General features: G+C 36.4%; 3 protein-coding genes across 5 annotated transcripts in view; 1 reads left to right on the top strand and 2 right to left on the bottom strand.

The window, feature by feature from the left end:
- LOC107656615 (upstream stimulatory factor 2-like) overlaps window positions 1–1037 on the bottom strand; it is a 12910-nt gene extending 11873 nt beyond the window's left edge. Inside the window, exon 1 of one of the 2 annotated variants that reach the window (XM_016444521.1) lies at window positions 550–1037. In XM_016444521.1, the coding sequence (XP_016300007.1) occupies window positions 550–587 (38 nt within the window). In that variant the 5' untranslated portion in view covers window positions 588–1037. The remainder of the gene's footprint in view (window positions 1–549) is intronic. The other variant, XM_016444523.1, reaches the window with a different exon arrangement.
- A 1916-nt stretch (window positions 1038–2953) lies between these two features.
- On the top strand, window positions 2954–6333 carry LOC107656588 (lens fiber membrane intrinsic protein-like). Of its 2 annotated transcripts, XM_016444481.1 has the most exons (6): window positions 2954–3205; window positions 4231–4444; window positions 4710–4772; window positions 4913–5062; window positions 5209–5343; window positions 6100–6333. In XM_016444481.1, the coding sequence occupies exons 2-6, from the start codon at window positions 4270–4272 to the stop codon at window positions 6159–6161; spliced, it is 585 nt and encodes a 194-aa protein (XP_016299967.1). In that variant the 5' UTR covers window positions 2954–3205; window positions 4231–4269; the 3' UTR covers window positions 6162–6333. The 2 variants fall into 2 exon arrangements, with proteins under 2 accessions (XP_016299967.1, XP_016299968.1); XM_016444482.1 differs by lacking the exon at window positions 4710–4772 and having other exon boundaries at window positions 2960–3205.
- A 1084-nt stretch (window positions 6334–7417) lies between these two features.
- On the bottom strand, window positions 7418–9380 carry LOC107656565 (C3a anaphylatoxin chemotactic receptor-like). The gene is made up of 3 exons (XM_016444464.1): window positions 9057–9380; window positions 8011–8223; window positions 7418–7915 (listed from the first exon to the last, which is right to left on the bottom strand). The coding sequence occupies exons 1-3, from the start codon at window positions 9378–9380 to the stop codon at window positions 7418–7420; spliced, it is 1035 nt and encodes a 344-aa protein (XP_016299950.1).
- Window positions 9381–11508: the final 2128 nt, after the last annotated feature.

Genomic DNA, 11508 nt, shown 5'->3' with positions numbered 1-11508 from the left:
TATATATATAGCCAAATAAACACCACGGGATTAAATAAACAAAAACTTCTGAATGCATATAAAGCCTCTGGATGAAAAGGCTGCGGTTTGGTTGCAGGTTGAAGGGAGTTTAATGCATTAAACTGCTGGAGAGCTTTTGTTCCGACAGTACTAACTTACACACGACATTTCTACTTGAAATATCAGTTAAAATGTCTTTCATTTTTTAGAAAAGATAAATTTTGAAGACTATTGTTAAAAGCAAACATACACCGGCTTGGAGTTGTGTTTTCTTCAAATACCAAGGATAGGCAAAAATCACCAAATTAGCAATCGGGCTAATAGTGATATAAATATGTCGACCATCGATGTAAAAACGATTGCGATCTGTTGTTTTTCTTCGTGCTTTTCGTATCTTACGTTTAACTTACTATATTAATGGCATGCATAAAACTTAATAAAATTCAAAAAATAAACTTAAAAGAGGATTGCTAACTGTCCTACTATGAAAACAGCAGAAAATGGTTGACTGGGGCCTTGAGGTTGGCAGTACAAAGGACGCGCTCTCACCTCGTCGAGGTGTCCAAGCTCTGATCGAGCATATCCATGAAGGCGAGCGGATTTTAAAATGCGATATTCAGCGACACTTGAAATACGGGAGATGGAAGCGCTGATCACGGGGACAAACACACGGGTCATGTGAGAAAGACAGTCCAGGACACGTGAGGTGCAGGCTGGGCGAGGAGTTAAAATGGAGACCGCTGTGGAGGAAGAAGGAAGGTGTACCGGTTGTTGTTGCGCTCACTGCGCGGCTTTGTTGCGTATGTTACTCACTCCTGCCCTTCTGTCTAGACGAGTTCTCGACCTGTTGAGTCGCTTCTTTTCAGACTTTTTGCTCCCACGTTAACACTGGGCTTATTTACAGGTGTTTGGAACTTTAAAATCTCGTTTCGGAGATTTCGGAACCGCGCTGTATTGCTTTGCTATCGATCTTCACGTATCCATCAGCAAGCAGCCACATTATAGCGCTGCCGTTAATAAGATATGGAGTGGAGTCCTTATTTTAAACAAAGTGCGGTTTAGGTTGAAATAAAGGAACAATAAAATATTTTTGGTTGATAGATATAACAACACGTCCATGGTTGTGTACGTATTCTGAAAGAACTTGCATTTCGCAGGTACAGGGTAGAAACAGAACAAATAAGGAGTGCGATAGACTTTCAACGCTAAAACTGGGAATTGAAGTTCAAATTAGATCTAACTAGCCTGTCGCTATTACAGCCTCGCGAGTTTTATGATGCATGGCATGATGCTTCGAAATCTCATTTCATAAATAAGTGAACTTGAAAACTTACCTTGTGTTTTCGCCACGATTTAGAACCTGGTCGTGTGTAAATTCAAAACATATAACGTGCACAAAATATACGATTTTTCCTTGGTCACATCAGCACGACGAATAACGAATATAACGACTGGTGATTTTTCTCAGGTGACCCCGCGATCCAATCCGGGTTTTTGGTCAAACCACATGACACGAATGGTGGATAGGAAATAGACATTTGTTAAGCTCTAATGTGAATAAACTGGCTAACATAATTTACATAAATGCTCAGAATTGTTTACTCGATATACACGCGTAACAAGTTTTCATGAATAAACATGAATTTTTTAAAAGCGTTGTTTTCTTAACAGTACTACTCTATTTTCCTGAGCTTGCACTGCTGTAGCCACGAGACTGTGCTGTATGGCAAATTGAGCTGTTGAAATCAACACCAAATACATTTTTTTTTGAGTCATGTCATAATTATTTTATTTAATAAAGTTAATAAAAAAAAATAATTTAATAAAAAATTACGCAGTATTTTTTTATATACGTAGTTTGAGAAGTTAACGTGATTAATAGTTAAAAATACCATAATAGTAAATGAACAGCTGAAGCCAAAGACATTTGACAACATGGAAAGATGAATTTATACATGCAGTCTTTGCTGTTCCAGCTCATACCTCAAGGGTTCCATCTTTTCTGAATTAAAATAATGTGGAAAATTATGTGGTGGCCAGTTACTTAATATAAATCTGATGTTTATGGGAGGACAAATCCAAGTAGTTTTAGACATGTTTGGCAAAACATCACCACAAAGATACTTTAAACTGATTGTCACTAGAACTCTTCCCTACAAGCTTTTTCTGTTATTTCTTATAATTTTCATTCAGCATTCACTGAAACACCCAAAATAAAAGATTAAAGGTTTTATTTAACCTGACATTTGTAGTACAGCATAAAGGTTTCTTAAAATGCAAGTGTCTAGTGCTTTTGGAGAATAACTGAAGAGAGTGGTAACTGTCCTGTTGACCATGCAGTTATTCAGTGTCTTTATTGTTAACAGGTGTTTTAATTCTGTTTATTGTATATATGTGTTCTTTATAAATATTTAATATGTGGACTTCTTTTGCTCCAGCACTCCATAAGAGGGTGTAGAAAATGGGTGGATGGATATTTTGTAGCATTGTTGAGGTATTACTGCTTGCTTTGTTGTAAAGCAGGAATTTCACTAAACAGTATATTGTATACAGTAATGTAATCTGTAAAAATAAAGTCATGTGATTTGATTAAACCGCTGTCATTGTCAATCATACAGTTAACCTGTTTTTGGCACATCAAATAAGTCACATGCATTCCTATGGGCTCTCTATAAAAAGCTTGTTCATAAGCATTGACTTGATTCATTCACATATTTACAGATGCAATTTTCCCTCGTGGTTGAACTATATTGAAAAATTGATTCAGTCATTTGATTTGGGAATGGGAAACATTGAGTTTATTGCACTTTAAACTATAGGTATGCCATGGGTATCCATACTGTGGCCCCTGTCAAAGCAAGCATGCAACTCAGCATTTTGCATTGACAGCTTTACCAAAGCATTCCTTTGAATATGTGCAGCTACAGAACAGTCTACTCTTCAAACAAAAGGAGGACCATTGACATCATGCATACACATAGTGAAAAGTCGGACACACCAGGGCCCCTGCCCTAACCAGTTCAAGTGTATTTGTTTCAGGGACAGAGGAGGTAGCATTTAAAGGATTTTGCCACCATCAACAAAAAAGGACAACAGAGGTTGTCTTTTTCTCTTTTGCCTCTTAATATCTCTCTCCCTCTCCACTCTCTCACACCCTCTTTCCCCAGAGGATAAGCAAAGAGGGATTTGCCTCAGAAGCAATAAGGTAAGCGATGAAAAACTTTTATGTTTTTTGTTTATCTGTAATTCTTAATATTCGATTCATTGATTGAAACGTCAATGCAGTGTGAATGGAACTGATAGTTATTTTACAATAAGAATGCCCATTACATACATTACAGAAATGTTTTATCTAACCTGGAATATCAAAAATAGTTCTGATGTTTAAGTAAGACAATTTCTCAATTGCAATATATTGAAGTATACAGAAAAAGCTGTAACATCCATATTTTTAAGCTTCTTGTGTGAAGAAATTTGATAAATGAAATGAATTATGCAACTATTAAGAAATCTATTATTTTAAAGCTTGAGAAATGTTTTTAAAGAGTAGATATTGCTTATAATACAAAATTCATAATGCTGTTTTGGAAATGTATTTAAAAAATGCTCAAATGCTTCTGTGTTTAAATCGAGAAACTAATTTTTTTTGTGTTATTTAATTTAATTTTATATAATTTTAATTTTGTTTAACAAATGTTGTTAAAAGATGGGGACATTTTTATTCAGCCATAGTTTGACGAGAAAACCAGTTTGATTTTTTTTTTTAATTATTATTTATATTTTTTATGTATTAGTTTAAGAGTTTGTTTCCTCCTATCTGTTTAGTGTATATCTCACACTACATGATACATGATAAATAAAATGATTAATGTAAGTGTAAAGAAATCTGCAATTGTGAAGTTTGAGGAATATGGTTAAAAAGTAGATATTGCTACCAAATTCGTAATGCTTTTCTGCAAATTTATTTTTGAAACATGTATGCGCAAATGCTTTTTGTGTTTAAATTGAGTAACTTAAAAAAAGTTATTTTGATATACTAATATTAATACATGTTCATATTTAATCATCCTTTTAGCCAAATGTTGGTTTGAAGAGAATTTTTTTTTGATTTTATATGTTTTATTTATATTTTTGTTTTAATTGAAGAAGTCTTTTTTATGTCCCATTTATGAATGTTTGCGCATAAGCATCTGTGTGTGTACAATTAAAACGTCTCTCCTATCTGTTTAGTGCATATCTCCTTCCTGCATAGTCACAGCGTGTGTCAGGATGTACAGCTTTATGGGCGGTGCCCTGTTCTGTGCCATTATTGGGAACATCCTGATAGTGGTTTCCACAGCGACAGACTATTGGATGCAGTATCGCCTCTCAGGCAGCTATGCCCACCAGGGCCTGTGGAGGTACTGCATGGCCAACAAATGCTACATTCAGACAGCAAGTATAGGTAAGCAAATGTCTTCATGCAAACTCCAGAAACATATTTTATGTGTCTATAATATGCATTTTTCATGGCTATTTTAAATCAATGTGAAGTTAAAAGTCAGATGTAGAGTCCCTAACTAACATCATTATACAATAAATCTGGCACCTGCATTTGAGCTTTTAGACCATTTTTGCCTGTAGATGGCAGTGCTTTATTCTTTTTGCCGTACAGAGCTCCATACTCTGGTTTGAGTTGTCTGAGCCTTGCACAGTCATATTCTGAACAGGTGCTCCCAAAGTTGTACCCCTGGCATCTGAGATTACAGGAGCTGTACTCTGGTTCGTTCAAGGTGATTCTGCAGGGACAGTTCTTCAAAGATCAAATGAGAAAAATCAGACAAACAGTGATAAGAATTGGCTGGGATGAGAGGAGAATGAACATAACCTTCCTGACTGTTGTTTTATGAACGTTTCTTGTCTCTTTCCCCAGCATACTGGAATGCCACACGGGCATTCATGATCCTATCGGGAATGGCGTGCTTTGCGGGCATCATGGCAGGCATCCTCTCATTTGCCCATTTTTCTGCCTTTGAGAGATTCAGTCATTCCTTTGCAGCAGGAATCATGCTTTTCATCTCCAGTGAGTCACAAACATGCAAAATGAGCTGTAGAATGTGGAATTTTAGCATATTTAAATATAAATAAAAACTGTTCTCAAAGTCAAAAATATAGATGGCACTACGTTTCCTCTGTCCATTTTTAATCCATCACTTTTTTCACACCCAGCTCTGTTTGTGCTGCTGGCTATGGCGATCTACACTGGTGTAACCCTAAGCTTCCTGGGCAAGCGTTTCGGAGACTGGCGCTTCTCCTGGTCCTGCATACTGGGATGGGTGGCCATGCTCATGACCTTCTTTGCAGGTGATAGAATACCTCATAGACTGCAATTTAAAGCAACTCTATGTAGTTCTGTGTATTTTTGCAACTTTGGATCCCCCTTATGTGAGTGGAATACACTGTCGTAATTACAGTGGATAGTTGTAGACGTGCATTTGGTTTTGCCGTAAAGCAATTCTCCTTTTTCTCGGAATTTCATACACGGTCACCAAACTTACGTACTCCCAGAACAGACATTTGGAAGGATAGTGGAAAAGAAACAAGCCATTTGCCTTATTAGAAGTCAGTGTGCCATCAGAACGATTTTGAAACTGATATTTCAAGGTAGATAATGCACGTTCTGTTGCTTAGAGGATTGCATTGACTCACAGAAGTTCAAATGGTAGAACATAATAAAGGGTTTTAAAAGTAATGAAATGTTCTCGTGGTACAGAACGAAAATGATATGCCTAAGGATGTGGTTGAAAGGACTTTGATTGACCTCTTGATAAAGTTGTGTCACACAAAAAAAAAATAAAAACAGGATGTGCATGCAGACCAAACTCATATTAAAAATGCATCACTCTTACAGCCATCTTTTTGACAAGCACAATAAAAATATAAGTGCGCTCGTTCTCGTTATTAATTTTATTATATGGTGACCTACCAATGGTTAAAACAAAAAGAGCTAAGTAAATATAATTGCTTATTCTTTCATGTATTTATTTTATTTTTAGTTGATACTAGAAGAAATATTCACACTTATTTAAAAGTTTATGATTTGAAAATTGTCTTTTGCAGGGATATTATACATGTGTGCCCACAGATTGTATGAATCCAGGAGAGTGGTTGGAAGTCGCTAACCTAAAGAAGATAAAACTGCAAGAAGCAAAAATACACTGACAAATTAATAGTTTAAAACAGCATTAAAAGTTGTTTTTTACACATGCACATATATTTGTATAATTCTGCACAGATAAATATACCAGTCTTCACAAATGTTTATTTCACTTTTCATATTTTTTTTCAATAAAATTCCACATCTAATCATTTTCTTGGTATATTGTGGCATTGCAATACATTATGACTTCACTTCACAAACACATTTTTAGTAGTTCTATGTAACTGTTTTGCAATATCATTTCACTTTTAGCATTGCAGTCTCTTTGCAACTGTTCATAAGCATTTATTTCACCATGTGGCCATGAGTATCAGACTTGTTTCACAGTTTCACACCAGCTCAAATACATAGTCAGCAAGTGTAGCACATCCTGTGTTAAACAGCTGTGAGAAAAATGGAGTAAAAAAAAAGTTTTAAGCAGGGCTCACATTTTTAAATATCAGTAAATGATACACATTTTTATTTATTTTTTTGCAGTTATTCAATTTGATCAGCGCTTAGTTTTATCATGCCAGCTCTTTCTAATATTCATTTCAGAATGTTTTTGCTTTCCCTCTTTTATTCATAGAAATGGTCATTCCTCATTTGAACAATTCTTTAAATCTTTTTACCAAGTAAAATGTACTTTTTTTTTTTAAGAAGGCCATACTTTCTATTACAAAACTATATAAAAACCCAACAACCAACAAACCAAAACAATTCCTCCAAATGTTGTCCCAACTAGTAACAAATAATTCCATATTGAACAATATTGCTGAAATGTTAAGGGTTCATGAGTTCCCCACATGCACTGCAGCGTAAATAAGTTATGTGGTTAATGTTACACGGTTATTTTATTTGCTGTTCACTTAAACTTCTGTTCTTGTTTTGTCATTATTATTACTTGTCATGTTAAAATACTTGTGTCAACAATAGTTGAGAAAATGCATTATATCTCTTTGAATTTTAAACTTTAAATAAATTTTTTTTTTGCAATTCTTTATTTTTGAATAGGCAAACAAGTACAGCTCCTATTTATTTGTATGGGGAAAGGCTGACCTTTTCAAAGCCAAAATTATATTTAAATATATTTCAAACCAGAAAATAATCTGACAATAATGGTACAGTAAATGTGCTTATTTCGCTCTTATTTGAAACTGCAGAAGATACAGTGCATGCAGCAAAGAAAAATATTCATGCTATCAATCTCATCTAAAAACTTGCTTAAAAAAAGTTATCTTAAACTTTAGTTTCACACTCAGGGTCTGCAGCCTTTGAAATGGAATTACAGCTTTCTTCTCTAGTGCCTTGCTGTGAGAGACTTTGGCCTTCCTCCATAAGAGCTTTGCGAAAAATCCCAGACAAACTTTGGTTGCATCGTCGACTAACATCCAGTCCCATGCAGAAATACAGAACCGGGTTAATGCAGCTGTTGAAATAGGCTAAGTATGAAGCCATACTCCATCCCACTTTTACTGCCTTGTTGTCTTCATTCACCAACTTGACCAGCCCAATAAAGTGGTAGGGGGCCCAGCATAAGAAAAAGGCACAGACCAATACGACAAGAATCCGAAGAGGCCTTGATTTTCCAGAGAGCCGTGTTCTGCGTATCCCAACAGCAGCTAGTATGTAACAGATAAGGATGACCAGGAAGGGCAACAAGAATCCACAGATGAAACGAATGCAGTAGTAGATATACTTTGCTGCATTGCCATCTGCTTCTGCTGCTCCTTTCTCCTGAAAACAAAATTATAAATACACATTTACATATTTGCTATATTTTATTATATAATTAATTTCATAATAATATGCAAGGTGATTTATGCAGTAACCTTCAGCGAGCATTGGCTCAGGTTGTTCTTGTGAGGAAAAACTTGTCGGTACACAAAGTACGGTGAACTAAAGATCACTGCCACAATCCAAACTCCCACACTGACCATACGAGCGGCACATAACGTCCGTCGTTTTCTGGTGAACACTGGACGCCAGATGCAGAGCGTTCGGTCCACACTGATGACAGCCAGAAGGAAAACACTGCAGAACATGTTGGCGTATTTGAAGAAACCAGTGAACTTGCAGAGAAAAACTCCAAAAGGCCAGTGGTCATAGAAAATGCTTTTGATGAGAGAAGTGACTCGTGTCAGGCAGAAGATCAGGTCTGCTACAGCGAGATTGACCAGCCATACATTATAATCAGGTGATGAATTGGTGTTCTTACCTGTTTTTACAAAACAGAAACACTGCTGCAGTAATCCTTTGTGAATGAGTCAGCTGGAGCTTTGTGTGACTAAAATTTAATTTTTTAATAAATCAATCAGTGGCTGGTTCTTTGGCTGGTTCTCTTCAGACAAAGAAGGGGGAGGAGACATACACAAACAAAAATGATATATAATTGTGTATGTCTCCTCCCCCTTCCTGTTTGTCCCTTTATGAGTGCATTCTAAGAAGGATGGAAGAAATATTAAAGGCAAATGGTATCCAGTTAACTGTTGTCTATAAAAAACATCTGTTAGTTGCTTTAGAGATGTTTGAGGAGGGAATCAACTTCTCACTCTTCGCTACAAAACAATTTATAGTGGTTTGATAAAATTCAAGTCAGCTTATTGAACTGCCAGGGCAGATGTTGAAGTTCATCTTGGTGCTCCAGCTGAATATAAGACATTTTTCACTTCCAGCCTTGGCTCAGGTTGTTCTTGTGAGGAAAAACTTGTCGGTACACAAAGTACGGTGAACTAAAGATCACTGCCACAATCCAAACTCCCACACTGACCATACGAGCGGCACATAACGTCCGTCGTTTTCTGGTGAACACTGGACGCCAGATGCAGAGCGTTCGGTCCACACTGATGACAGCCAGAAGGAAAACACTGCAGAACATGTTGGCGTATTTGAAGAAACCAGTGAACTTGCAGAGAAAAACTCCAAAAGGCCAGTGGTCATAGAAAATGCTTTTGATGAGAGAAGTGACTCGTGTCAGGCAGAAGATCAGGTCTGCTACAGCGAGATTGACCAGCCATACATTAGTGACATTGGGCTTCATACGGAAGCCAGCCACCCAGATGACCAAAGAGTTCCCGGTGGTGCCGAAGAAAACAATGATGGTGAGGAAGACAATGCTGAACTTATTCACAATGTCTTCAGTGTCCACTTTAGTGTTCGCATGGTGATGGGAGTGAAGGTGAAGAGTTGTGTTGGAGGTCATTCTACAATCAAGACAGATAAATGCTTTAATGTTCCTTCAGTTGTTCTGTTTATCAATAGATCTGTTTGTTTATAATGAGAAAGAGTAAGTTGCCATGGGTTCCCACAGGAATTTCTAAAATGCTCAAAGAGAAAACATTTTCATTATTTTGCATGTATAGGTTGCACCATAATCTTAAACCAGACAAGAGAAAACCCCCATCATGATCGTTACACCACAAGTTTCAAAGTGTGGTTTGCTGATCTTGCAAGAACCACAAGATAAACACAACTGGGTTTATTATAGATTTTGAATTATTCCCTAAAATCGTGGATGCAAACATTTGGGATTGGCATGCAATTGGGATGTCTGTAATTGCAATGTTATACATACATATATATATAAGATTGATGTCGTTTGGAATTGGTAAAATGTGCTTGGAAAAAAATATGATCAGAATATCAACTTGCATAATTATGCATGCACTGTATTTTTCCTCTTCTGCTGTCGAGGTAATGCAAGGAATGTTGTGATTGGTTTTCAAGGCAGCCAATAAGAATTTAGCAGCCTCGTCTCTGATTGGCTGGAATTATGGCATATTGTAACGCTGGGTTGTGTTGAGCAAGCGAGCCCTTGGCATTTAGAGAGCACTGACGGCAGGCATCAGGTGAGCAAGCTAGTGAAACGTTGCACGTGCAAAAGAGAAGGTCTGCACAAATCTAAAAACTTATTTTAAATGCAAAATAGGTTTTTGTGCACTCGAAATACTTTCTTCTTTGCAAGACAAACATTTTCTCCACAAAACTCAGTTCGCGCGCGTGCAAAGCGCACTTTTGCACGCTCAAAATATGATCTTTCGCACGCAGAATTGTGGCAGAGATGTAATCCCATATTCAAACAGCTGATTCATTTAGGAATTCAGTAAACAGCTCACTTTATGAATGGGCTTTTGAATCGTTGTTTCAACCGATTAATTAAAAACGCGGATTCATTCAAAAAACTAAACACCGCTGTGTTGCTCTAAGATGCACAACAATTCTGCTGTGGCTTTATAGGTAATATTTTTGTTGGCAAAACAGAGCAAAAACAGACAATATTGTGTTATATTGTATATAATACAATAATATAATTACACAATAATATAGTATATAATATATAATACCCAATAATATAATTGTATATATAATTGTGTTATATTGTAAAATATAACAATATTAACTTCTTATTTACTGAACTGTTGTGTAAAATCACATTTGGGACAAACAGCACTCGTGTGATTGCTCTCGCTGCTCGTGTGATATCGCTTATATAAATATGAGACAAAAAAAAAACTCATACAGGAGCATTTTTGCCCCAATATCTTGAATTTTAGGGCATAACTGCATTTATGGAGTTGTTGCCATGCATCATATTAAAGTCCCTTTCTATGTATATATTAATTTCTCTTCCTTTTCCTCACCATCAACATGAAGACCCAACAGTCAACGGAGCCAGCCAACTGTTGTGGAAAATTCGAAAATAATAGAATATCATTCAGTTACTCCTGGAATAAGAATGTGACAACACATCATTTGTATTAGTAGCTTTGTTTAATGAAAGCCTTATAAATCTCACCTTGTTTTTGATCAGCTACCTCATCTATCTATCATCTGATTCAATCGTTATAAAAAAAATGCTGACTTGACATCAAGGTAGATTAAAACTTTGAAGTGATCCAAAACACTACGTGGCGCTATGCTTAGTAAGATAACTTTTGCTCCGTCCACTTCCGGCTTGACGCTGCTGGCCTGGCGCTGCTGTCCTGAGACTGCTGTGACATAACATAAGGGTTCTGCAGTTTAGTGATGAGAAATTCGGCTCTTTTCAAAGATTAGGCTCGGCTCCCTTAGAAGAGCTGGCTCTTACGGCTCCCAAATGGCTCTTTATTTAGTATCACTCAGAGCCTTCTATTTTAGCCCAATTTAGCAATTGTGAATGGTTTGTGTGTTGGTAAGCAATTTTTTATTCAGTGTTTTCATAAAAGCCTTATTTTTATGCTTTTGATACATACTATTATTTAACATTTTAATAAAACTTTAATTGAACAATTGAACACAGAACTACAGCAAACAAATAAATAAAGGCAAAAGGCTTAAAGGGGTCCTATTAT

The sequence above is a fragment of the Sinocyclocheilus anshuiensis genome, unplaced genomic scaffold (assembly GCF_001515605.1).
Source record: "Sinocyclocheilus anshuiensis isolate Anshui unplaced genomic scaffold, SAMN03320099.WGS_v1.1 scaffold1393, whole genome shotgun sequence".
Lineage (NCBI taxonomy): Eukaryota > Metazoa > Chordata > Actinopteri > Cypriniformes > Cyprinidae > Sinocyclocheilus > Sinocyclocheilus anshuiensis.
The sequence above is the reverse complement of the archived record's forward strand: the minus strand, read 5'-3'. Positions and strand labels throughout refer to the sequence as shown.